The 27,651-nt window shown below is 38.8% G+C and overlaps 3 protein-coding genes across 10 annotated transcripts in view; all 3 read right to left on the reverse strand.

Annotated features, from left to right (window-relative positions):
- Nucleotides 1–4,532: 4,532 nt before the first annotated feature.
- On the reverse strand, nucleotides 4,533–16,942 carry LOC126592393 (probable LRR receptor-like serine/threonine-protein kinase At3g47570). Of its 2 annotated transcripts, XM_050258080.1 has the most exons (4): nucleotides 16,875–16,942; nucleotides 7,395–8,031; nucleotides 5,410–5,939; nucleotides 4,533–5,208 (listed from the first exon to the last, which is right to left on the reverse strand). In XM_050258080.1, exons 2-4 carry the CDS (start codon nucleotides 7,937–7,939, stop codon nucleotides 4,787–4,789), a joined length of 1,497 nt encoding a protein of 498 aa, XP_050114037.1. In that variant the 5' UTR covers nucleotides 7,940–8,031; nucleotides 16,875–16,942; the 3' UTR covers nucleotides 4,533–4,786. The 2 variants fall into 2 exon arrangements, with proteins under 2 accessions (XP_050114037.1, XP_050114036.1); XM_050258079.1 differs by lacking the exons at nucleotides 7,395–8,031; nucleotides 16,875–16,942 and having other exon boundaries at nucleotides 5,410–6,636.
- Nucleotides 16,799–27,651, reverse strand: part of LOC126592398 (phosphoinositide phosphatase SAC8-like) — a 59,022-nt gene continuing 48,169 nt past the window's right edge. For 3 of the 5 annotated variants that reach the window (XM_050258086.1, XM_050258089.1, XM_050258088.1), the window contains 6 exons: nucleotides 23,752–23,816; nucleotides 18,014–18,115; nucleotides 17,813–17,912; nucleotides 17,579–17,687; nucleotides 17,229–17,301; nucleotides 16,799–17,140 (listed from right to left, as the gene is read on the reverse strand). In XM_050258086.1, the coding sequence (XP_050114043.1) occupies nucleotides 17,053–17,140; nucleotides 17,229–17,301; nucleotides 17,579–17,687; nucleotides 17,813–17,912; nucleotides 18,014–18,115; nucleotides 23,752–23,816 (537 nt within the window). In that variant the 3' untranslated portion in view covers nucleotides 16,799–17,052. Of the gene's footprint in view, nucleotides 17,141–17,228; nucleotides 17,302–17,390; nucleotides 17,688–17,812; nucleotides 17,913–18,013; nucleotides 18,116–23,751; nucleotides 23,817–27,651 lie in introns of all 5 variants that reach the window. The other 2 variants (XM_050258087.1, XR_007612608.1) reach the window with 2 other exon arrangements.
- Nucleotides 21,815–23,422, reverse strand: LOC126592412 (uncharacterized). Of its 3 annotated transcripts, none has more exons than XR_007612614.1 (4): nucleotides 22,966–23,422; nucleotides 22,628–22,685; nucleotides 22,043–22,096; nucleotides 21,815–21,879 (listed from the first exon to the last, which is right to left on the reverse strand). XR_007612614.1 is itself a non-coding variant. In XM_050258108.1 (4 exons), the coding sequence occupies exons 1-3, from the start codon at nucleotides 23,392–23,394 to the stop codon at nucleotides 22,663–22,665; spliced, it is 303 nt and encodes a 100-aa protein (XP_050114065.1). In that variant the 5' UTR covers nucleotides 23,395–23,422; the 3' UTR covers nucleotides 21,886–22,096; nucleotides 22,628–22,662. The 3 variants fall into 3 exon arrangements, 2 of the variants coding, with proteins under 2 accessions (XP_050114065.1, XP_050114064.1); XM_050258108.1 differs by lacking the exon at nucleotides 21,815–21,879 and having other exon boundaries at nucleotides 21,886–22,096; nucleotides 22,966–23,093; nucleotides 23,243–23,422; XM_050258107.1 differs by lacking the exons at nucleotides 21,815–21,879; nucleotides 22,043–22,096 and having other exon boundaries at nucleotides 22,514–22,685; nucleotides 22,966–23,093; nucleotides 23,243–23,422.

Here is a 27,651-nt window from a genome sequence, read left to right on the forward strand (position 1 = left end):
TATATAATATATATATATATATATATATATATATATATATATATATATATATATATATATGTTATAAACATGTTAAAAGTTTGAGAGATAACCTTTTAGTAAATGGAGCGAGGCAGAGGTAAAATATCACACTGTAATTATAACTCAAGTGAATGACAAATAAAAGAGGGAGGAATATATGATCTTTCTTTCTCACAGATTGGTTTTCAACATTGGCATTGTTTGAACTCTACTTTCAAAGTGAAAAGATTAAGTAGCCATTTTGGCTCTGTGTCTAAAAAGAAAGGAGACATTTGGTAAAATCGGTGTCGATTTTACTGCAAAATGTTAAACTATGATTTATATTTTTTGCTATAGTGCGGAAGATGTCCACTCTCAGAAAAAGTGAACATTGCAATCTCCGTGATAGACTGCTACAGGACGTTCTACATGTTTTCGGCTTTCAATGTTTTTGCTACAAGACTTAGTTGCTTCAACAAGAACGAAACACTTTTTTTTTGTTTTTTGTTAACTACTGAAACAGATAACTAGCCTACATGACATATATTTTGCCATCTTAATTGCAAGGGAAAAATATGTGTCGACTACATGTTACTTCTGTTTCTTATGGAAACAGGCATCCTGCATGTTTTTTACTTTGCCTGTTTGTGCTTGAACACTATGATGCTAGAATAAGAACAAAACAGTTTTTATGTTTTTTGTCAACTTCTTAAACATATGCCTAACCTATAGGATATATATTTTGCCACCTTGACTACAAGGGCAAAATTTGTGTGAATTACATGTTAATTACTTATGTTTATTAGGGAACTAAAACGTTCAGTTTCGTCTTGTTAATTGTACAATGTCTTTTAAGCTAAGTTGAATGTATATGGGTGGGTTCGGTACGGTTACCGTACCGAAACTCTCGTACCAATTACCGTACCAAACTTTCGGTTTGGTAAAATCTATTACCATTACCATACCAAACTTTCGGTATACTAAAGTTCGGTATTGCCAAATGTTCGGTTGGCATGGTATGACAATGGTAATTGCCACTTTATTTTAAGACAAAATCTGTTTTTGTTTTGTTTAATATTTCATATTTTGTGCCTCTGTAATAAGACAAAGATATATAAACCAAATGCATAGACGGAAGAAAATTCTCATAACAAGTGCCCAAATGGATTTCGGATTTCCACCTTCAAATGGATTTACAGCCGCATGAAATGTTGATGAATTACTTGAAAATTATAAGCCTGAAACAAAAAATGGAAACATAAAGCAGTACAACAAGACTCACCTCTTTAACTTAAACCTCACCTTAGCTGCTGATATCTCATAAATTGTAGCCTAAATTCATCTATTATTCATCATTCACAATTCACACACACAATAATTCAAATGATGCATCAAGATTCATAATGAAAATTAAGCTTACAATCCAAATAGAAGTTACAAATCAAAACAAATAGAAGTTAACAATCCAAATAGAAGTTAAAGTTTCAAACTAAATGAAAATTGAAAGTAAACTTCAAAAGGTAAAATTCATTGATCAATTCTTCAAGTTTAAGATGTCGAAACTTTTGGAGGAGACATTGAACTTCTAGAATATTATAAATATATATTATAATTTATAAATATGTGTTATATTATATATTATATTATATTATCGGTACGGTACGGTAATACCGTGGTAATGATATCCATTACCAATACCGTACCACGAACTTTCGGTACGGTACAATACCATACCATTACCGTTGGCACAAAATCGGTATGGCACGGTTGGTAATTCGGTTGGCATGGCAATTTGGAAAAAAAATTCACCCCTATATATATTCACTCATCTATCCCTCTCTTCATTATTTATTATATTGAATTTATTCAGGTAAAATGTATCTTATTCATGCAGTTCAACGTCATGCATTCAAGTCCCGCAGCACGGCACGGGCAATTTTTCTAGTGTATACAAATATGTATATATATAACCACATAAGCATAGGCTTAGGAGCACAAAGGAAGGGGGATTGTAGGGTAATTTGATTTCATCGGTTGCTTTTGGAGACAATGCAAGCATTCATAAATGTTTGAACATGATTATCATTTTCTCATACTGCGTTTATATGGTTATTCCTAGTCAAGGTTTGCAAAGTTAACAACGATCGAGAGATGAGTTTAACCTGCATCAGCAAATACAAAAGGGCATTGTAAGTGTTTAGTCCAGTTGAAATCATGTTTCCTTCGGAGTAAATTCAGAACAATTTTGATTTGTTTGGATTGCATAAGATTATTAAAAGATAAAAAAAAAAACTAACTCAAACCAATAAAAATTTAATAAAAATTGTATCTTAAAAGGTGATTTTGTATAGAAGCAATAAAAAGTTACCTTATGTTAATTATAAATAAGTTAATCGTGTATTGTGATATTTAAATGCATTTAAAATAAACAAAAAATATTACAAAAATCTTCCATTAGAGCTGGCACTCACTCAATTGGCACCCCTTTCTCATATTTTTTTTTATATTTTAGAATAGGTCAATACAGATTTAGACACTGCAAGGAAGTTTCTGTTTCCTAATTCTGTTTTTTACATTTGAATTATGACGTTGCATTGCAGTGTTTCCTTCCTAGTTTCGTTTTTTCATCACTCACATGCCTCATATGCTTCAAACCTCATGCGACTCCTGATTTTTACATTTAGATTCAAATATTGCAATGCATTGTCCATTCATGATTCTGAATTGCAGACCGTAGAACTGTGTGCTCTCTCATCTCACTGTCCCTCTTCTGCCAAGCTCATCTACTTAACTAGACCAGCTCTCCTCTCAGTGATGGCTTGGACGAAAATTTAATCTTTTGTAACATATTTGTTCACCGAATCGGGGCATCTATATGTTTCCTATGTCTTGGTAGTCTAGCCAACTCTGCCTTTGTCCAATAACCATTTTCGATGTTTAAGGAAAAAAACAAAAGTAGACTTTTTCATAATTTCTTTTACAGAGGCATTATTGGACCAAACTCAAAGGACCCTTGAGCTGGAATAGAGAATCGCTAAGATGACTCTCTTATTGAGAAGCTACTATTGAGTTGAGCTGACTCCTCCGTATAAAGAAGACGTTTTATATGTTTTTTTTATTATATACAGCCGTTTATACGTTTTACTTGTATTCCTTATTGTATTTCTTTCTATTCATTGTAAATTGGAATTAAATTTTTTTCCATAGTGTGATGCTAGCAGAGATAAATGATTTCTTAGTCTTTGCTATCCATGATAGCATCCACTAAAATAATAAAAGTGGTTTACTTTTGTCACACCAATTCATCAATGCAAAGCAGTTAATTGCCCCATAACTCCAATATCAAAAAAAACCCAAAAAGTCCAAATTTTTTAATTTCTAATTACTCTTTCAACTTCTAGGTGCTTCCGATGTTTGCCTAATTCCCTTCACAGAAAACAAATTGTGGGAATTAAATATGCTATGTAAACAGATGAAACGATTAATAAATTGAACATAACAGGAACCCTAAAACAGGTCATCGAATGCGCATTCGGCTAGAAATTTGAATTTTAGATGGAAATATTCAAAATACAGCAGCAGTTTTCCACATATGCGAAAACTAGAGAGGAAGAACGAGAAGCGAAAAGAGCAAAGCTTACCGAAGATGCTACTGTAAGAGGGTATTGGTGCGATTGGGGGAGTAGGGCTCGGCTGACTGAGAGAGAATCGAATAGGCGTAATGTTTTTTATTTTATTTTTTTATTGTTTAAACTTTTTAAGTTTCAATTAAAAATTGTCGCTTAGTATTATCAGTAGCGGTAAGTGGAGATGTCCTAGGTTCGATTTTCATTAAAGACGAATTTGAACCATATTATTACTAATTCAATGTAAAACTTAATCCACTCATCCATCGATAATATCGTAAAAATAAAATAAAAATTCATACAATAAAATTTGTTTTCCTTATTCATCAATTTTATGTTGTAAAGGGGAAAGACCTGATATAATAATATTAAATATATTCACAGAAAACATAAAAGAATGGAATAATGGGTTTTTGAGTCATACTAGCTTATTCATTTGCCTATAAAATCAACTCAAGCAAATGTTTTAGAGATAACACGACACAATATAGAAATTCATGTAAGCGATATAAGAGAAGGAAAAAAAATGAGAAGTATCTTTATACTCCTATTAGTTGAAATAATGAAAGCCTAAAAACTAAATTTGCAGTATTAGTTTCTAATTAAATCTTGACCATTCTTGTCTACCTCTTTGAGTGTTTGGGCTTGTTTTAGAAGTGTGCAAAACTTTGACAAATAGTAAGCGTATCGTTGGGCTGAATTGTATCCACAAGGCTTATTTATTTGCATATCCCTTTTTCACATTGTATGTGGGGACAAATAGAGTAAGAAAGATAACATATTTATACGTACCTTGAAGCAATCTTTCATCCTTCGTCACAACCATAACCCACTTGCTACCAAAAAAAAAATAAAAATCCAACAAAACTTGTGTAGCACATGCAACCATCTGGAACAAACTACTTAAGCATTAAGTTTATCAGATTCTAAACAGGATTGACATAACCAAGACAATTACAAATAGAACTACACAGATAAGAATTTGAAGGCTTCAAGTGATACAAATAAAAACTCTGTCCATTTAAAACAACCGCTAACATAAAAGAGGCAAGGTTCAAAGCGATGGTAGGAAAAGTAGAGAAAAACAAGAAAAGAAAAACCACAAGCAACATATCTTTTTCCTTATTTAGCCTTCTTGTACAGCATATCTTTGTCCTTCTTTAGCCTTCTTGAACTTTGAGGTACGAGTCTCTAATTGCACTCATTTTTCCGACAACCATATTCAGAAGCATTCTCTCCCTTGGTGATACTACACAACAGGAGAGTCCTATCTGCATCACAGCAAACAAGCATTCCTCTACCTTTTTTTCTTTCACCACTCTGCGATTGTTACGTCTCGGCAGCACAGTCATTTCGTATCTGTCATCGTTAACACTACCATCAGCTTCGAGATCGAGGAGCAATGAAGGGTCAACAACGTCCATGACATGGTCGGGCAAAGCCATGGCTGCGAATTTGTAAATGCTTAGACCTTCGATGAACATGTCATCAGTAGGTGTTTTTCCTGTGAACATTTCTAGCAAGAGTATCCCGTAGCTGTAAACATCTCCCAGTATGGAAACTTGGCCTCCCATGCCGTACTCTGCCGTGACATACATATAGACAACAAGATGTCACGTGCAATTGACTATTAAAATTGATATCTTATTTCAGATTAATGTTACTTGTTTTCAGGAAAAAGAGTCAATAGTATATCTTTAATAAATAGAATTTAATTAGTTGGTTTTTAGTAATAAGTTAATAAGAATAAAAAAAAAGAAATTAGAATGATGGAATCTCATACCTGGAGGAATGTAACCTACAGAACCCTTTAGTTGCGATGACATTGTTTGACTGAGGGAATGATCATTTGATGCTTCCAAGAGGAACCTTGCTAAACCAAAGTCCCCAACATGGGCTACCATGTCTTCATCAAGAAGTACATTGCTCGGCTTTAGATCACAATGAACAATGGATGTTTCACAATTGTTGTGGAGATAATCTAATGCAGAAGCAACATCAATGGCTATGTTCAATCTTTGCATAAAATTCAATCTCTTACTTGGAGACTGCTCCTCATCTCTAGGATGCAACCACAAGTCGAGACTTCCATTTGGCATGAACTCGAAGACTAGACTTTTGAAGTCTCTACCATGATTATCAATGCTCGAGCATGCAGTTATAATCTTGAGAAGATTTCGGTGTCTGACACTTCTTAAAGCTTTGCATTCATCATTGAAACTCTTGGATGCTCCTCGTTGTTGAAGGTTTAATACCTTAACAGCAACTACCGTTCCATCGCTAGGAATTACCCCTTTATAAACAGAACCAAAACTTCCCGAACCAATCAAATTATCCACAGAGAAACCGTTAGTCGATTCAACAAGTTGTGAGTAGGAAACACCTAATTTCCAATCCTTATAAGAACGTGAAGTTACAAGTCCATTTCTTGACTTTTTCAACATTGAATGAGCACCAAGGAAGCATGATAGAGCAATTATGAATGCAAGTGAACAAGATATAGGGATGACCACTTTTGGGGAAAGTAGTCCTCGAGATGAATGGTGTTTATTTTTGGGGCATGCAGGTAGATGTAATTGTGGGATGCCACCACAGAGCCTATGATTTCCAAGAATTGAGACACCACTGACATTTGAAAAAATTCCTTCTTTAAGCAACGCACCCTCAAAATCATTATACGAAAGATTGAGATACTTAAGTGCTCCAAGCTTGGCTATGAATTCAGGAATCTGCCCGGATAAGTTATTGCTTGAAATGTCAAGTTCTTCCAAGCCCTTTAAATCTTTAAGAGACTGAGGAATTGTTCCTTCAAATTTGTTGTTGCCCAAGGACAAGTGCTCCAAACTAGTACAACTGCAGATGGTGCTGGGGATTTCACCTGATAACTTGTTGTTTGATACATCTATTTCTGTGAGATGCACCAGATCACCCACATTACTTGGCAGTGAACCGGTCAAATAATTTTTAGACAAGTCCAAACCAATTAAAAGGGCTGAATGCTCCATAAGCTTTTGAGGTATGCTGCCCGTTAGATTGTTCTTCTGAAGTGAAAGTACTAACAGGTTCTCGCAGTTTCCAAGACTTGGAGGTATACTTCCCTCAAAACTGTTTCTGTACATGTAAAGATATATCAATGAAGTCATATTACCCAGGGAAGATGGAATTGGCCCGGAAAATTTGTTATCAAACAATTTCAGTTTCCCTATCTTCTCGAGCTTTCCAATTTCTACAGGGACAACACCTGCCAAATAGTTTTTAGACATATCTAGATCGATAAGGTTTATAAGATTTCCAATGCCATTTGGGAGGCTTCCATGTAACAAATTAAGCCCTAGATAAAGAACTTGTAGTTGGGTCGAAAGGTTGGCTATAGATCTCGGGATTTCTCCCCCAAAACGATTAAAGCTAAGACCCAGAATTTGAAGACTAGTACAATTAGTCAAGAAATTGAGAAAACTCATATCACCAAGTTTTCCATTTCCCAGTCGATTGCCTGCAAAGTTTAGCCAAATTAAGCTTTGCAAGCTTCCGAGACTTTCTCCAGGGATTGTCCCCGTGAAGTCATTTTTAGAAAAATCAATCACCTGAAGTCTAGAAGCATTTGACAATGATACAGGAATATTTCCTGTGAAATTGTTGATACCACAGTAAAATTCTACAAGATTAGGAAGCAAGATGCCGAGATTTTGTGGTAGCTCTCCATGTACTTGGTTTTCAGCAACACCGAACTTGTATATGGAAGAAATATTATAAATTGAAGAAGGGAACATACCAGACAAATTATTCTCCCCAACTACGAATATCTTCAAGGTTGTTATATGCCCGAGCTCATTTGGTATGCTTCCTTGAAAATTGTTGTACGCAATTCTAAGACTCCTTAAAGAAGAAAAATTTCCTATCCAACCTGGGATGGTTCCACTGAGATTATTTCTTCCAAGTTGTAGAACAGTCAAACTCAACCATGAACTGAGTTGGCTTGGAATTAACCCAATAATCTTATTGGAAAGAAGATCGAAAACTCTCAGTTGTGTACAGTGGGACATATTAGTCGGAATTTTCCCGCCTAAAGAGTTGAAAGACAGGTTGAGACTTTCCAGGGTACGTAGTCGACCCAATTCTTGAGGAATTTCTCCATGAAACCCGTTGATTCCCAAGCTTATTTCAATTAGACGAGTGAGATTCCCAATGGAAGGTGGAATGGAGCCTACCAATTGTTTATCTTCCAGGTCCAGAATCAAGACTCTTTGGGTGGCACGGTGGCATGTAATGCCTACCCAACTGCAGAAGTGGATGGAATGATTCCACGAGTTCATGACACTGAGGGGATCTTCAGTTATTCTTTTCTTGAAGTCTAGCAAAGCCAAGCGATCAGATTCGTTTCCAAGCAGGGTAGGGCTGGGAAATGCTGCAGATTCTGGACATGTGCTCATCATGCACATGACTAAGAGGAGAATGAAGCCATGCAGGAATTTCAACAAAACCAGATTACGAATAGTACGCGAACGCTCCATCATTGTTCAAAGACAAATGGAAAACCAGAAAACCAAAGTTTATTTTGCACAAAAGCACAAAAGAGAAGATAATTGATTTTTTTTTCCTTAGTGTGATACTTGCTAGCAGATAATTGATTTCTTGGTCTTTGCTATCCATGATAACATCCACTAAAACGGTGACTTGGAGTTAGTGGAAGACTCCCAACTCTGAGTTCAATCTTTTTCTGCAAACAGTGTTTGACTTCTTTATGGCCTGTCCTAGAGTATGACACTTGTCACAACTCGAGAAAACAACTGGCAACAGGACAGATTTTCTCGTACTGCTTTTATATATTTATTTCTAGTCAGGGTTTGCAAAGTTAACAACGATCGAAAGAGATGAGTTTAACCGGCATCAGTAAATACAAAAGGGCATTGTAAGTGTTTCTTCCGGTTGAAATCACGTTAGAATTGGAGTAAATTCAGAGCGATTTCGATTTGTTTGGATTGCATAAGATTATCAAAACACACCCATGCTATCGTAAACAACATGACCCCTTGAATTAGCGATCTCACACAATCTCTAAAGGAGTGTACAATGTCCGATTGCACTGCCATTTGAACTCGTGGCTAAATGTACCAAGTAATTTATCAAATGCAACCGGAAATAGTAAAACAAGTTTACCATTTTAACCACAAATCGCTTGTAAATATTCTATAAAAAAATTACAAGGCCTGCAACAACAGTAACTCTACGGTTTGAATGAACAAGTTCAGAATAGTTACACAAGTCTGAACAAGCGATGTCTCGAACAGAATTGCCTTCCGTTAGCTTTAACCGCTGCCGCTACTCCAGCAGTCACTCCAGCACAAAGAACAGAAGACGTATACTGTTGGGCATTTCGACCCGCTGCAAGTAGGATTCAAAATTTCGCAGGTCTTAATGAATATTGAATAGAACTCGCACCTGAGAACAAAGTTCCATGTACTAAGATTTCAGGCAATACCAAAATAATAGTAATACCTTGTTGAAGTGTGACTGATGTCAGTGTCAACCCTCCGATTAGCAAAGCTGATGCCACCGGTAGATACTGCAATGTTTGTTCTCACACTTAAAACTTGACTATAGATTCAGTGAAGCCATTTTAAAAGTGGCACAAGTTACCTTCATTCGCGGCCAACTAATGACGATTACATGCCAAGCTGGCCAATCAAACATCAAGTTTGCTAGAATTGAATTTTACTTCTCCTTTCGTTACTAAAAACTCCGCCTATATAAGTTTATCTTACATGGCCGGTCCCAAGCCCGGGTAAAGGAGGAGGGGGAGGGCGTCAGGTAGTCGACAGCCGGCACTCCACAGTTACGTCGAATCCTTATGAAAATGAATTCAGAACGAAATCGCGCTAAAGCTAGGGCGTCACCCGTAAGTGGCGCGCTGTGTGGCCCGAGCACAGTGATAAGTGAGCAAGGGTCGCTGTATCTCCATAGGCACCCGGATGCAGTGTTAAATGAGCAAGGGGGCCATAGAAACTTCTTTTCGAACGACTCCACTCAAAGTTGTTTGGGAGCATATGCACCTATCAACTTTACACGGGACACACAAAAGAAGTACTTTGATTCCATTAGACGGGGGAGGGTGAAGAAGCTAGGACAGAAGGGTAGAGTTCAGGAGAGTAGAATGCGTTTAGGAACGTGGAATATAGGAACCTTAACGGGAAAATCTATGTAAGTAGTGGAAGTTATGGTGAGGAGAAGGATAAATATTATGTGCCTACAAGAAACTAAGTGGGTTGGTCTTAAGGCAAAGGATCTAGAAAACTCAGGGTTTAAACTTTGGTACTCGGGCACAAATAGAACGAGAAACGGTGTTGGCATCATCGTGGACAAGACCTTGACACAAGATGTTGTAGATGTCAAAAGGGTAGGAGATAGAATCATGGCAATCAAGATTGTAATAGGACAAGAACTTATCAATGTGATTAGTGCGTACGCACCTCAAGTAGGGTTGGATATGAGTTCGAAGGAGAAATTTTGGGAAGACCTTGGAGACTTGGTGTAAGGAATTGCTCAGATGGAGAAGTTATTTATAGGAGGAGATTTAAATGGACACGTGGGCAGGGAGACAGGCAACTATGGAGGTTTTCATGGTGGCCATGGTTTTGGGGAGAGAAACGAGGATGGGGAAGCTATCTTGGATTTTGCAATGGCATATGATCTCTTCTTAGCCAACATCTTCTTTAAGAAGAGAGAAGAACATGTGATCACCTACAAGAGTGGGTCGTCAAAAACACAAATAGATTTTCTTCTAATGAGGAAAGGGGATCGTATAACTTGTAAGGATTGCAAAGTTATACCAGGAGAGAGCGTGGCTAATCAACATCGCTTGTTGGTGATGGATGTACATATCAAAAGAGTGAGAAAAAAGAACAAGACTTGGAAGTGCCCAAGGACTAGATGGTGGAATCTAAAAGAAGAAAAACAAGTCATTTTCAAAGAGAAAGTAATCACCCAGTGTGTGTGGGATAGAGAGGGGGAAGTTAGCCAAATGTGGGATTCCATGGCTAGTTGTATCCGAAAAGTAGCAAAAGAGATGTTAGGAGAGTCCAAGGGCTTTGCCCCACACCAAAAGGAATCTTGGTGGTGGAATGAGGAGGTACAAACAAAGGTGAAGGCTAAGAAGGAATGTTGTAAAGCCTTATACAAGGATAGAACCGATGAAAATGGTGAAAGGTATAGAAAAGCGAAGCAAGAGGCGAAGAAAGCTGTGAGAGAAGCTAAGTTAGCGGCTTATGACGATATGTATAAGCGACTAGATACCAAAGAAGGAGAGTTTGATATCTATAAACTAGCTAGAGCAAGGGAAAAGAAGACAAGGGACCTAAACCAAGTGAGGTGCATCAAGGATGAGGATGGAAAGGTTCTTGCTACAGAGAACGCGGTTAAAGATAGATGGAGAGGTTATTTTCATAATCTTTTCAATGAAGGACATGAAAGGAGTGCTTCTTTAGGGGAGTTGAGTAACTCAGAAGAGTGTAGAAACTACTCTTTTTATCGTCGAATCCGGAAGGAATAAGTGGTTGTAGCTTTGAAGAAGATGAAGCATAGAAAAGCAGTAGGCCCAGACGATATACCAATCGAAGTGTGGAAAGTTTTGGGAGGGACATGTATAACATGGCTCACTGACCTTTTCAATAGGATTTTGAAAACGAAGAAGATGCCAAATGAGTGGCGAACCAGCACTTTGGTGCCTATCTACAAGAATAAGGGCGACGTACAAAATTGCATGAACTATAGGGGTATTAAGCTAATGAGTCATACAATGAAGCTCTGGGAGAGAGTCATTGAGCATAGATTGAGGCAAGAGACACGGGTTTCGGACAACCAATTCGGGTTCATGCAAGGGCGCTCAACCATGGAGGCAATCTATCTCTTACGAAGATTGATGGAAAGATATAGAGATGGGAAAAAGGATTTACACATGGTCTTTATAGATTTGGAAAAAGCGTATGATAGGGTCCCAAGAGACATTCTTTGGAGGATTTTAGAGAAGAAAGGAGTACGAGTAGCATATATCCAAGCTATAAAGGATATGTATGAAGGAGCAAAGACTGCCGTAAGAACTCATGAAGGACAAACTGAAAGTTTTCCCATAACTGTAGGATTACATCAAGGCTCATCTTTAAGTCCTTACCTTTTTGCGTTGGTAATTGATGAGTTAACAGGACATATTCAAGATGATATTCCTTGGTGTATGCTTTTCGCAGACGATATAGTGTTGATAGATGAAACTCAGGAATGGGTAAATGCAAAGCTTAACCTTTGGATAGAAGTGTTGGAATCTAAAGGTCTTCACCTAAGCCGATCAAAGACAGAATATATGGAGTGCAAGTTCAGTGCAAATGGAGGCCAAAACGAGTTAGGGGTGAGGAGCGGAGATCAAGAAATACCAAAGAGCGATCGTTTTCGTTACCTAGGATCTATCTTGCAAAAGAACGGAGAATTAGATGGAGATCTCAACCATAGAATACAAGCTGGATGGATGAAGTGGAAGAGTGCATCCGGCGTGTTGTGTAACCGCCGTATGCCACTGAAGCTCAAGGGAAAAATTTATAGGACGGCAATAAGGCCGGCGATGCTGTATGGCACAGAATGTTGGGCGGTGAAGCATCAACACGTACACAAAATGGGTGTAGCAGAGATGAGGATGCTTCGTTGGATGTGTGGGCACACAAGAAAGGATAAGATTAGGAATGAGGATATCCGGGGTAAAGTAGGAGTAGCCGAAATTGAAGGAAAGATGAGAGAAAATCGGTTACGGTGGTTTGGACATGTGCAAAGAAGGCCTACTGACGCTCCGATTAGAAGATGCGACTATGGGACAGAGGTTCAGGGCCGAAGGGGTAGAGGAAGACCTAGGAAAACTTTGGAAGAGACTCTAAGAAAAGACTTAGAGTACTTGGATCTAACGGATGACATGACACAGGACCGAGCACAATGGCGTTCAAAGATTCATATAGCCGATCCCACTCAGTGACTTGGATTTTCCAAGTCTCCAACCAAGAAGTTTTCCTCACTCGGGAAATTAAGGGAATACTACCTCAACCTACATGCTCCACTCACAAAGCTTCAACATACAAGCTTCAACAAAAGAAAATTCAGAGAACTTAGCGAAGAAGGCTTTGGTGTATTCAACACAATACGTTGAAATGAAGGAAAACTATTTATTGATATCCCCGATAAGTCACAAATATGTACATATACATGAGTCAAAATAAACAAACAAGATGGAGCCTTCACAAAGGTTGCTTAGGAGAAGTCTCAGCAGTCGGTAGAGCCCCAGAAAGAGCAGGCACGGGAGGGGGATCATTTGGAGCCTCAGTACTGGACAGAACCCTAGAAGGAGGAGGCAGCAGAGGTTGATCATTTGGAGCTTCATTACGCGGTACAGCCCCAGAAGACGAAGGCAATAAATGCCTTTGGAACAAACCCACAAATCTCTGATGATCAAGTAAAACCTGACCATCAGATTCCTTCATCTGGTCAAGCTTCCTCTTCATGTTTGTAGCATAGTCATGTGCGAGCCGGTGCAACTGTTTATTCTCATGCTTGAGCCCTCTAATCTCCTGTTTGAGACTCATCACTTCAGCCGCCAATGATTCAACTTGGCGGGTTCGAGCAAATAGGCGTTGCGCCATGTTAGACACAGAACCTGCACACTGAACACTGAGAGCCAGAGAATCCTTAACAGCCAACTCATCAGACCGTTTGGAAAGTAGTCTGTTATCTTTGGGAGTGAGAAGGTTCCTGGCCACTACCGCAGCGGTCATATCATTCTTCATCACGGAATCCCCAACAGTAAGAGGACCAGTAGGGGAGACGAAGGATGGGTGCCATATGTTTTCTGGAGAAGGCGTGGCTGCCTCTTCAACAAGGTTCAAGTCAAAACGACGGTCGGAGGGGCCAGACATTTTCAAAGGTGTTGAAGAGAGAAGAGGTCGGAAAAATCAAGATCTTAGAAGCGCAAGAATGGAGCTTCTACTGGTGGAGATTCAAGTGTGCTTTGGAACTTAATGCCAGCCTCTATAAAAATCTGCACTCGACGGAGCTTCAGAAATCGAAGAGGCGTTTGCTTTCTCAAAAGCTGGGCTGCTCAGAGACCACGAGACGTTTGCTTTCTCAAAAGTTGGGCTGCTCAAAGACCACGAAGGCCGATCTCAGAAATCGAAGAGACGCTTGCTTTCTCAAAAGCTGGGCTGCTCAGAGACCACGAGGGCCGATCTCAGAAATCGAAGAGGCACCTACTTTTCCAGCCTTGTCAGCACCTGTCAGCTTTGCGGAAATTATGGGCATTATGTCGAAGATTTCTAGTGAAGTAGAAAGCACATGAATCTTACTGTTCAATCACCCACTTCCCACACGCAACATTAGCTCATGGGTACCACAGATAACTTTGCCAAAGTTCTCTGACAAAGTTGAGACACGTGAAGCTTGCAGCTCCCACTACACCGCTTTAACCAAGAAGGGTAAAAGAATAGCAAAGAAACAGCACTAACAAAGTTTAGACACATAAATTTTGAAGGTCTAGCTACCATATTATTACCCACAAGGGTAAAGGAACAGTACCACTGCTGGATAATTGGAAAGTCCCTGTGTGTCAACCTCTGTGCTTCGTGGCAAGATAGACTAGCAAACATGCCCAACCTTTTCTCACATTCGAGAAAACACTCCCAACAAGATTGCTTGCTCCAAAATCGAAGAGGCACCGCCCTCCGAATCTCGAGAGCCAGACTCCCAACATGATTACTTTCTCAAAAATCAAAGAGACACCGCTCTCCGAATCTCGAGAGCCAGACCCCTAGCAGGATGGCTTTCTCAAAAATTGAAAAGGCATCGTTCTTCGAACCTCGAGAGCCAGATCTCCGACATGATTACTTGTTCGAAAACCGAAGAGGCACCACTTTCCCAACTTCAAGAGCCGGATCTCCTTGGATAAAGCTTGTCTGTAATCTTTACACACAACATCAGCTTTCTAGATACCATAGACCACTTTTTCAAAGTGCTCTGACAAAGTTAAAACATGTGAAGCTGGCAACTCCCACTACCGTGTTATGACCAAGCAGGGTAAAGGAATAGCATTACTACTTGTTGTTAGGGAGACTCCTATATATGTTGACCTTCATCCCCAACAGACAGGCAGACCTGCAAAAATGCTCAACCCTTCCTCATATCTGAGAGGGCACTCCCAAAGAAGCCTTTCGAAATATTCAGCTTTCTTTCCCCCCGATAATACCTCTGCAAACAAGCTATACTAGAGCAAGAATATCTCATATCATCAGGGTTAAAAGCAAGAGTATCCCATATCATGTTTTTTCCCTGTCTTTTCCTTTGGCCTTGTTCTTACCTACAAGACAAGGAGAAAGAGAGCAATCAGTCAGCACTTGGAATCAAGCTTCCAGTCAGGAACTGACTGCCTGGAACCCCTTACTTGATTACTTACCTGGCATTGCTCTCGAGTACTCATCTTTAACATCTTATGCTTCCAGGAAAGATACCGCATCTGCCTGAGGAACATATAGGGCAAGTGAGAAGGATACAAGGAAGCATGTGGAGACAAGCGTAACAGCACACGTGCCGATACATCCACTACTCTGTCAAAAGAAAAAGTATCCCATATCAGCAGGGTCGAACGTACTATAGATTTGATGGACTTGTTTTGACCCTCAAATTCTTCAGTCGGCCTTATACTCTGGAGGAAACCAGAAAACCCTCTAGCCCAGTTCAAGAATAAGCCTGTGGAAGTTACTTCTTCAAAAGCAAAAGTATCCCATATCATCTCTTCTCATTTTTCTTCTCTTTATCCTTCATGCTGCCTGCAAGATAGGGAGAATGTGAACAATCAGCCGGAACTCGAAATCAAAGTTCTGATCTGGGACTGATTGCTTGGAGCTCTGATTGCTTACCTTGTCTGTCACCTCTTTCAGCAGATCCCCTAGCTCGGCAACTTGGAGGACTCCTACTACATGGTTTGTATCGCGCTTGACCAAGCCTGAAACTACAAGTAAGCTTCAAGTGAAATTGATACATTACCTTGTGCATCTCCACCAGTTAAAGATACCACCCCTGGATGGAGGAAGAGTACTTCCAGAGAAGATGCCACATCTACCTACGAGACAGATAAGGCAAGTCAAGACGATACCACACTCTGGAACTTAGAAGTTTCGTGATTACGAGATCATTCTCCCACAATATTTCCTAATGTCATTTGTACTAAATCATTCACTTGTACTCACTAAAAGAGAGCTTGAACCTATGTACTTGTGTAAACCCTTCACAATTAATGAGAACTCCTCTATTTCGTGGACGTAGCCAATATGGGTGAACCACGTACATCTGGTGTTTGCTTTCCTATCTCTATCCATTTATATACTTATCCACACTAATGACCGGAGCAATCTAGCGACGATCACAAAAAGCGACCGTTTTCGCTACCTAGGATCTATCTTGCAAGAGAACGGAGAATTAGATGGAGATCTCAACCATAGAATACAAGCTGGATGGATGAAGTGTAAGAGTGCATCCGGTGTGTTGTGTGATCGTCGTAGGTCACTGAAGCTCAAGGGAAAATTTTATAGGACGGCAATAAGGCCAGCGATGTTGTATGGCACAGAATGTTGGGCGGTGAAGCATCAACACGTACACAAAATGGGTGTAGCGGAGATAAGGATGCTTCGTGGGATGTTTCGTGGGATGTGTGGGCACACGAGAAAGGAGAAGATTGTGAATGAGGATATCCGAGGTAAAGTAGGAGTAGCCGAAGTTGAAGGAAAGATGAGAGAAAATCGGTTACGGTGGTTTGGACATGTGCAAAGAAGGCCTACTGACGCTCCGGTTCAAAGATGTGACTACGGAACAGAGGTTCGGGGCCGAAGGGGTAGAGGAAGACCTAGGAAAACTTTGGAAGAGACCCTAAGAAAAGACTTAGAGTACTTGGATCTAACGGAGGACATGACACAAAACCGAGCGCAATGGCGTTCTAGGATTCATATAGCCGACCCCACTTAGTGGGAAAAGGCTTTGTTGTTGTTGTTGTTGTTGTTGTTGTTTCGTTACTAAAAGCATATCCATTAAATATCACTCGTATTTGCTAAAGTAGGCAAGATTTCTTACTAAATTTACTTTCATGAGAAGATGAACCAAGATTTTAACAAAGGGATATATAAAAGCAGAATTGGAATTCAGGCACTTCAATTTCTTTGAAAGATTCATTATACTTACAGAAAAAGATTCTGCCCGGGATGGTGAAATATCCCTTCTAACTGTATAGCGGCCACTGATAAGATCCAAAGCATCGTGGAACAATTTGAAACTTATTTTAAGCAACTATATATAAATAGAAGTCACTTGCTTTCATGCAGGTGAGCAAAACTCTATCTTTGTGAAAGAGGCAGATTACTCATGCCATCCTGAAGTTATTTAAAAAATATCTTGAAAGAGCACTCATCCCATCTTTAATTATTCCTCCAAATGTCTGCTTCCCATATCTGCGGTAATATGGATTCAGAATATGATTCGGAAAAAAATGGATATATATTGTCCATGATTCAAGTCATAATATACAGTTGAATTTACCTAACCAGGTCCCCCTTCAGGGCATACGTCCCAGGATACTCGAGGCTTATCTCATCACCTTGCTCCACCCACACTAAAGCAACAGAATTGAGAATAAGTATAACAATTTATTGTAAACATTGTTTGATCATTTATGAAAGATAGGATACATAAAGGTCGTACCCAGTGCACAAGGCTCCCGCTTTACGCAGGGTCTGGGAGAGGTGAATGTCGGCTAGCCTTACCCCCATTTATGGAGAGGCTGCTCCCAAGTCTCGAACCTGAGACCTACCGCTCATGGGCGAAGGCACTTGCCATCGCACCAAGTGCGACCTCTAAAGATAGGATACATGACATGAAGAATTCCATACACGCTCTAAATGTTTGATAGTCTTCAACAAAAATAGAAATGCTTTCAAAAGAATCCAGCACTCCAGTCCTCTGCAACCGTGCATCTAGAGACTTCTGGGCCAAGTAACTCTACAAAATAAAGAAGCAGTAAACAATTTAATGTCAAATCTCAGTTTACTCATGCTATTGGATATGGTATATCATATTAGCACAAATTATTAAGATCAATCACACTAGGTAATTTTCTTAGAAACCTGAGTAACATTTGTTCTATCAAGCCAATCAATGCAGTTTGATCTGACAATCCCGTTCTGCTCCTCCAGTATATTGCCTTTCACATCTACGAGGAAGTATCTGCTCAGCTGGAACAGTTTTGATTAAAAACAGTATTACATATAGCCAGCAGACCTGGATTTTGGCATACTTAATTCAATCAGATATTACGTTTTCATTACCCTTGCTTTTCAAATTGCTCTGAGATCTGCTCGTATAGAACCTTTAGGTTTTCAAAGTTTGAGTTACCACATACATGATGAAAGTCAAATGAAACGTATCTGCTACAAAAACACAAGCAGTAAGTTGAGAACAAAATCTCATTTCTGACATTGTTCCCAATGCCAACCAATAGAACTGACTTTATTACAAGCAACCTCAAAAACGAAAAACAAATCTACTTGAAGTGGGTAAATGATTCAGTTGGGAGACAACATAGTTGCATACATAAGTATGCATATTGTCACCTCACGTTTGGTAGATTTTGCATTTCAGCAGAAAATGCCGTGCTTAGTTGACCTTCATCACCATGCTACCAATAACAATGAACGGAAAAATTATAACAACTGGAAATTTATGAAACAACATATAATTTGCATACAATTAATAAAACAGTAAACCTTGTGTAGCACAAGCAGTCAGCTGGGAAGAATTACAGACATCATTGCTTATTTAGCGAATCCCAGAGCCACAAAAAGGTGAGCGTGCCGTACAAACACAATTTGAAGGAAAAAAATTGCAAACTTTTCAGCTTAACGTAAAGGTGAACCAGTGTGCAAGGATTGTTAAATTCAAAGTAAAATGTAAAAGAGAAGAAACCCTTACTTTATCAGTTAGGTCTATTGCCATTGTCTCTCCATATCTTTGGGAAAGATAAAAAAAATGGCGCTCCACAACATTTGATTGTAAGTAGATTGGGAAAATTCAGAAACTACTCTAACAAGAACTGTACCATGAAGCCAGAAAAGAGTAAAAGGGGATGGATTTGCATCTCTGGCAACAAATTACCGTCTGCTCATGTGTAAATAATCCTAAGTTGTGGTTTATAGCTCAAGTCAACAATTTGCTCCCAAAGAAGCGGAATTGAACCTCGAATCTGAAAAACATATCAAAAGTATTATGGAGGGTTTTTATTTGGAAAAAAAGGAATAGATAAATATATCTTCTTGTATTAAGTTATGACAAAACTTCCAATCTACTATCAGTCTTGAGGGTTAATAGTGAAACAGTGTCTGCATATTTAGAAAGTATGGGCATTTCGACAATCTGCAAGTTGGATTCAAAATTTCTCAGGTCTTAGTGAATATTGAATAGAACTCGCACCTGAGAACAAAGTTCCATGTGCAAAGATTTCAGGCAAAACCAAATAATAGTAATACCTTGTTGCAGTGTGACGGATGTCAATGTCAACCCTCCGATTAGCAAAGCTGATGCCACCAGTAGATACTGCAATGTTTGTTCTCACTCTTAAAACTTGACTATAGATTCAGTGAAGCCATTTTAAAAGGGGCACAAGTCACCTTCAGTCGCGGCAACTAATGACGATTACATGCCAAGCTGGCCAATCAAACATCAAGTTTGCTAGAATTGAATTTTACTTCTCCTTTCGTTACTAAAAGCATATCCATTAAATATCGCTCATATTTGCTAAAGTAGTCATGATTTCTTACTAAATTTACTTTCAACAGATGCAATTGAATCATCAGGGTACTCCCCAAATCATCATAAACTAAAATATTCAGGTTCCGAGAAGATGAACCAAGACTTTATTATCCTACCCAAGGTTCTAAAAGTCGCTAGGTGCTAGTCGGGCGGCGGGCTAGGGCCTAGCGCTTAGGCGCCTAGGCGGACTAGGCGGATTTAAGTAAATCTATCATATTTCGTGTAAATAAGTGTCTGCTTATACTTGAAATATATATAATTTCATCATAAACTACACAACAGAATGCATATATATCATGAAGTATTGAAACATAATGAAAACATTGAAATAAGGATATAATGTGTGTTCATTTAAGTGTGCAACAAGTCTCTTACAATTTATTGGAAAAAAACAAAATGCAAAATGAAAGTTATCTATTTTCTGTCTAAGTGAGTTGCAACCTAGGCGGGTCTTTAGGCGGGTCTAGGCGTGCTAGGCGGATGCCTCAGCAGGTCTAGGCGCCCTTTCTTAATTTTCAAACGCCTAGGCATTAATCGGGGCGGCAGGCTGGGGCCTAGCCCCTAGACGGGGATTTTTAGAACAGTGATCCTACCCGGTATCTGTATAATTGATAGCAAAGGGATATATAAAACCAGACAAGGAATTCAGGCACTTCAACTTCTTTGAAAGATTCGTTGTACTTACAGAAAAATATTCAGCCCGGGATGGTGCAATATCCCTTCTAACTGTATAGCGGCCACTGATAAGATCCATAGCATCCTGAACAAATTTGAAACTTATTTTAAGCAGGTTAATAAATGGAAGTCACTTGCTTTCATGCAGATGAGCAATACTCTATATTTGCGAAAGAGGCAGATTACCTGCCGAATGCCATCCTGAAAGTTATTCAAAAAATATCTTGAAAGAGAACTCATCCCGTCTTTAATTATTCCTCCAAATGTCTGCTTCCCATATCTGCTGTAATATGGATCCAGAATATGATTCGAAAAAAAAAAGGATATATATATATATATATATACACACAGTTGAATTTACCTAACCAGTTAGGTCTATTGCCATTGTCTCTCAATATCTTTGGGAAAGATAAAAAATATGGCGCTCCACAACATTTGACTGTAAGTAGATTGGGAAAATTCAGAACACTACTCTAACAAGAACTGTACCATGAAGCCAGAAAAGAGCAAAAAGGGATGGATTTGCATCTCTGGCAACAAATTACCGTCTTCTCATGAGTAATAATCCTAAGTTGTGGTTTATAGCTCAAGTCAACAATTTGCTCCCAAAGAAGCAGAATTGAACCTCGAATCTGAAAAACATATCAAAAGTATTATGGAGGGTTTTTATTTGGAAAAAAAGGAATAGATAAATAAATCTTCTTGTATTAAGTTATGACAAAACTTCCAATCTACTATCAGTCTTAAGGGTTAATAGTGAAACAGTGTCTGCATATTTAGAAAGTATAGTATTGAAAAAGTTCTCTAAATGTATAAAAGTTGGCAAAACCAATCTATCCTTGCTAAACTGTACAAAAGTTTCATCTATGTGAGGGGCAGTCCATAAACCTCAGAAAAGAATGACAAAGTTCTACAATTATGATATTTCTCACATCAACAAGGAGCGCAAAATGTGAAGAAAGTTGAGGTTCCATCATAAAACCAATTGGCAATATGGGGATTAGCCCAATTTACTTATAAGCTCATGCAAGGTCCCTCCTCCCATCAAAATGGGATTCATTCTCAACAGAATATACTTTTCTCAGATGTTTAATCCTCGGCCAACTTAGTTGATCACGTGTACAATGACACCATGATATAAGTTAATGTCCTATTTAGGCAAAGAAACATAATAGTAACTCAAAATATTCCAATACAATAATACCTCAGCACGCATTTCTTTTCTGAACCTTCATATGAGAATTACCTGCAATAATGAGGACCGGAAACCTTCAATCCCCACCAACTGCTCAGTTTCAATAAAATTAGCAACATCTCCATCAAGGTTGGCTCCTCTTCTTCACATTCTTGTCCCTACGTGACCACATTACAGTCTTTCATGTTTAAGTCCTTCAAAACATGCATATACAGACACAAAAGTGATTACAATAATCAATCATCTCTATAAGATTGTACCTAGACGCCGGGTACACCTCCTTGAGACTATCGTAAGTGTGGCAGATAAGTTCTTTAGCTTTAGCTCTGCAGTCTGGAAGCTCAAATGTAGGTTAAGGAACACCATAACATATTACTCACCTAAACTCTGAATCTCAATCTTAGAGAGAGGGGGAGATAGAGAGAGTGAGAGAGAGAGAGAGAGAGGGATATACACATAAGAAATCAGTAAATTCAGGATATTTCCTTGTATTAGAGGAATAATGAACCCATCAAGCTGCCATGAGAAAATTAAGGGCATAGCAATAAAATTTGTGTACGAAGAACTGAAGACTTTTGGAAATGTTGTTCTTCCTTAAATATATACGTTAAGTGGTGGCAAGTGAGAAAATACTTCAATTTTTTTAACTAATTATGACCTCGAGGATGGAAAGTCTAACCTACTCGATAAGTTCGTCCAAAATATTTTTGTTCCAAACAAATCGAGGGTCAGCCTGAAAACACAAATAATGTTAAAAACTACCAAGCAATTACTAGTCATAGATCGTAATGTGCAAGTAATAATTTGATAGGAGCTAAAATGGCATTAAGAGAAAAGACTGATAAACATCCACATGATATGGTGTGTCAGTTGACTCGATACTCATGTTTTCTCGTCTTCTAGTGCTGACAAAAAATCCTTTGGATAAAGGGGAAGGGAGAATCACTTGACAACCAAAATATTGCACAAAGGATGGCATGTCTTCAAGGATATGAACTGGGAAGGCATCTTTATTGAGCTGAAACTTTCACCTTGAGAACAAAAGATAAGTACAGTGCACAAAAACACAGAAGTAGGCAAATCCTTAGGGCGGTTTTCCTTTCTTTCCCTATTAACCCTCTGACTTGGAAAGAGTTGAGGATGCCTAGTAAGCTAAACACGTGGACAATATACATGCTTATATGCACCTGATGTATATAACATGAATCACTTTTAAGAACTAATCAGGTCCCGATAAACCCAATATTCCAAATTTCCAACTAACCTGCTTCCATATTGGCTTGGCCATCCATCCTTCCACTAACTTACATCTTCTTTGAAAGCTGGTAGAAATGACCAATTATATATGATTAGATAAACAAACACAACACTTTACCGCATAGATACATAAATTGACATAATAAGATTTTGAACATTAATCACACAACAGCGATGAAAACAGCGGAATGTACTTTAACAGCACCCTAACGGATACAAAAATTTAAACTTTATCTGAGTGCTAGGTATAAGAATTTACTTTTTCTGCAGAAACACATCACAAATTCAAAACATCCCAAGTCACATTTAAATTCGCTAACGAATCAAAAGAATCAAAACCCTTACCTCCTGAGCAGTTTAATTCTTCATACCCTCGTTGCAGGACAGAAACCTCATCGAGGTCACTCGATAAACAGGGAAGCCGAGATAAGTCCCAACTTCCGTCCGCGAAGTTAGTACAAGAGCATAATTTCCTGCACCAAACACATTAATTCAGCAAACAAACACCATTCCCTGGAAATATAGCCATTCAATCCACAGAATTATACAATATAACGGAAAAAAGTTACACATTTTCGTTTCGAAATACTCCAAAGCGAGTAAAAGCAAGCAATTGACTTACCTGTAAGCAATCTGATCGTTCCCGCCACTCCGTATATTGTCGAGGTTTTGTTCGGGGCTGCCCGGATGAGGGGTTTGGTTTGGGGCTGCCCGCATGACGGGGCAACACGTCTTGAGGCTGCCAAGTGGAGGGATTGTGTGAAGCCAAGTCATCGTTTTTGGGTTTTTGTGGGTGGGTAGATGGGGAATTGGATCCTCTCCGAGGCAAACCCTCGGGATCCTCTTTAACCCACTAATACAAGCCGTTAGATTTTGATCCAACGGTTATAATTATTATAACTTTTAGAGGTGACGATGTTTGAGTTACCACATACATGATGAAGGTCAAATGAAACGTGTCTACAACAAAAACACTAGTAAGTTGAGAACAAAATCTCATTTCTGACATGGTTCCCAATGCCAACCAATAGAACTGACGTCATTATAAGCAACCTCGAAAACAAAAAAGGAATCTACTTGAAGTGGGAAAATTATTCAGATGGGAGCCAACATAGACATGCAAATTGTCACCTCACGTTTGGTAGATTTTGCATTTCAGCAGAAAATGCCGTGCTTAGTTGACCTTCATCGCCATGCTACAAATAACAATAAATGGAAAAATTATAACAACTAGAAATTTATGAAACAACATTTACTTTGCATACAATTAAAAAAACAGTAAAACTTGTGTGGCACAAGCGGTCAGCTGGGAAGAATTATAGACATCATTGTTTATTTAGCAAATCCCAGAGCCACAAAAAGGTAAGCGTGTCTGTAGACATCGAAATTTAGGTAAATAAATGTCAAGGAAGAAAAAATCGATAATATCTATCGCCGATATTATCGGTTTTTCACGGTACCGATATTTTAATAGGTATCCAACGGGTTTTCGTCAAAATATCGCGATATTATCGATAATATCGCGATATTTCCGAAATTATCGCGATATTTTTGGAACTGTGCTACTCGGAGAAGAACGCCGGAGCTTCTACAGCTCCGGCCGACTGTAAAACATGACCCTAGACTCCGATCTAGGTATCAAAATGAAATAGAAGACGAGATGAAACACACAAAATCTGAAGCAGGTATGATGGTGTGCGTGTGTGTATGTGGGTCTCGGACCCTCGGTGCAGAGAGAAAGGAGAGAGACGGCGCCGACGAGGGAGGAGCAGAAGGCAATGTGGGAGAAGGATCGAAAGACCTTGGGTCTCTGTGCGTGTGTGTGGGAGAAGGATCGAGAGACCTTGGGTCTCTGTGCGTGTGTGTGGGAGATCTGTGTGTGTGTGGGAGAATGGAGAAAGGGGGAGAAGGGAACTCAGAGAAAGAGAAGGATCGAGAGAGAATGAAATGAGAGATGGAGAGCCGTTCGGCTCGGGTGTCAAGGAATTGCAGATGGCCTTTTTCATTTTTCCACAATTAAAAAAAAAAACAAAGGAATGGACATAAAGAGCCGTTTGGCTCCAGGTTTGATGCAAAGAAGAGAGCCGTTGGCTCGGCTCTGGGCTCGAGGCAGATGGATGCATAGCATCCAATGTGAGATCAAAACTGCAGCTAGGGTTTTATGGTGCACGTGTGTGCATGCATATGAGCTGCAATTGGGCTGACATAAAGAAGCCTTTTTCATTTTTTTTTAATTTTTATTTAATTTTTCTGTTAATTCATTCTCTGTTAGTTATTTTCTTTCATTTTTATTTTCATGTTTTACATAGTTTAGTTTATCTTAGTTCCAGTTTTTTTTTTTTTAGTTTGTTCTTTCTTTTCCACACCTTGAGGACAATGTGTGATTTAAGTTTGAGGGTGGGAAATAAGAAATTTTAGGTTTTTAATTTTTGTGTTAAGTTAAAAATTTTCGTTTTTAAGTTAATATCCATAGTTTATTTTAAGCGTTAGAATAAATGGACAAGGTGAAGGTTAATTCCATATTAAAGTCTTTTCTATTTATCGTCAATTAAACATTAATTCACGAATTATACTTTGAAAATTTGCATTATATATAAATGATTATGGTGTGTTTAAACTTCTTTCATTAATTACTACATATTTTTTACACTCACAATGTTTGTCAGCTCGCTATATAATCAACTTGATAATGTTAAATCCATCATGCAATGCATTTCCTTCCAATTTTTTGTGATAAACTAATAGATAATTGACTAAATAAACATCCTGCAAAGTTTCAATAAAAATTTCCAAGTTTTTCTTACAGTTCCGTGGTTTCCATGTAATTTTTATCGATATCGATATTATCTCGATATTTCCATCGATATTTCCGTGTTTTCGGACTACCGATATTTCCGATATTACCGATATTTTCTTCCTTGATAAATGTTGACCGATAAATCAAAGTTTCAATGCTCATGTATTACATAAATTTTACACGTAACGTGTGTCCAAACGAAAAATCGAAATAAGTCGGAAAAGTCATCAAACAGGACACGTGTCAACGCCCAGCATAAATGATTTATTTCATCTGATTATTTAATCCCAAAATTCAAGTTTTGGAATTCTATAAATAGAAGCCAATTTCATTCATTTCATTTCACCAATTCATATTACACCAAAACCTTGAAGCTTTGAAACTCTAAAGCTCTCAAGCGAATTCCGAAGGATCGAGAAAACTCTCTTCGTTCTTCGCCAAATCCGCCTTCAAGCCCAAGCCCCAACGGGCCCTTGAAGAAAGTGTTCATCGTTCATCAACTGTTCATCCTCAAGGATCAAGCCCCAAGGGCCCATTTGGATCGACAACATCAACGAATCCGTTCATCAACTGTTCATCCTCAAGGATCAAGCCCCAATGGCCCCCTTTGGATTGACAACATCAGCGAATCCGTTCATCAAGCTCAAGCCCCAACGGCCCCTTGAAGATCCGCTCAATCGCTGTTCATCAAGCTCAAGCCCCGACGGCCCTTAAAGAACTTCCACCAATTCAAGATCAAGCCCCGACGGCCCTTGAAGAAAGTGTTCATCGATCATCATCCGTTCATCCTAAGATCAAGCCCCAACGGCCCTTTAGATCAACAACGTCAGCAAATCCACACATCCAACTGTCCTTCAAGATCAAGCCCAAAAGCCCTTGAAGATCCATCAATCACTGTTCTTCAAGATCAAGCCCAAAAGCTCTTGAAGATCTGTTCATCATTGTTCTTCAAGATCAAGCCCAAAAGCCCTTGAAGATCCGTTCATCACCATTATTCAAGATCAAGCCTTAACGGCCCTTGAAGAAACTTTCAACCGTTCATCTAAGATCAAGCCTCGACGGCCCTTGGATCAATCACACATCCACAAATCAACACCTTACGGAGATCGAATCAGAGGATCAAATTTGAGAGAGATTCTAACCCAAAATCATCAAATACAAAATATCATTTTGTACACGTCAAAATGAGTCATTGAAATTTATATATACTAAAGCGGAATGAGAAAACCACTGTTCATAAGCAACAGTGTTTTGACGTTTTTGCCCTTATTTTAATGTTTATGTGTTCCTACTTTTTGTCCTTTTACAGTGAAATTCCCAAATTGCCCTACAGGCATACGTGTATACGGGGAAAGGTTTTCCCCGCATGGCATGCTAGGGAGATTTGCATCACCGCTTCATTCCTCTCATCTGCACCGTTTCCTTCCTCTTCCACTCCAAATTGATATGAAATACTGTTGGAAATGTGCCCTAAAGCCAATCATGTGATGATACTTTACGGACATTTCACATGTTAAACTAATCTAGTTTTACATATAAAGGGCAAAGATTATTGTTTGAGCCGTCTCATATAAATGTTATATGCTTAAACGATAAAGTCCAAGGAATATGTGATTGGGAGAATGTAATCTAATGAAGTTAGATTCATGAGACCATTCTTTCGTAGACACATCCTAAACGTTCCTGATCATAGGATTGCCAATTGGGCATTGACAGTCCGTTAAGATCAGTACGTACTATGTCTTCTCTCAGGGAGAGTGATTAGTCTCGAGTCATTGGTGTGTGTGACATCAAGACAAGTACGGTAGGTGCTCAATAGAGAATGAGTTCACTGAACGCGATCAACGAAGAGTTCTCATATTCCATGTCACATGAGAACTCATGGTTGGGATAATGCAAAGTAGTCCTTTGACCTGAGGCATCATAGTTGTCTTGTGGTTAAGTCCTTGATCTTTGATTATGTCAAAGTCACTCCATCAGGAGGGTGTCCACGGCATCGTTGGGGTCAAGCCACTTATCTATGGAGACAAGTGAATGCGCAACAAGGGATCTCTAACCTTCAAATCGTTTGAGGGAGAATACTCTCTGATATGATTTGAATCTCTGGCCAGAGTATGAATGAGATTAGGGAATGCGTTCCGAATCACATTCAAGGTAATCATATAAGCACAAGACACACATTGGATAGTAGACATGAGAAAATAAACTATCAAACCAAACAATGTGGTCAAGAG

The sequence above is a fragment of the Malus sylvestris genome, chromosome 12 (assembly GCF_916048215.2).
Source record: "Malus sylvestris chromosome 12, drMalSylv7.2, whole genome shotgun sequence".
Classification (NCBI taxonomy): domain Eukaryota; kingdom Viridiplantae; phylum Streptophyta; class Magnoliopsida; order Rosales; family Rosaceae; genus Malus; species Malus sylvestris.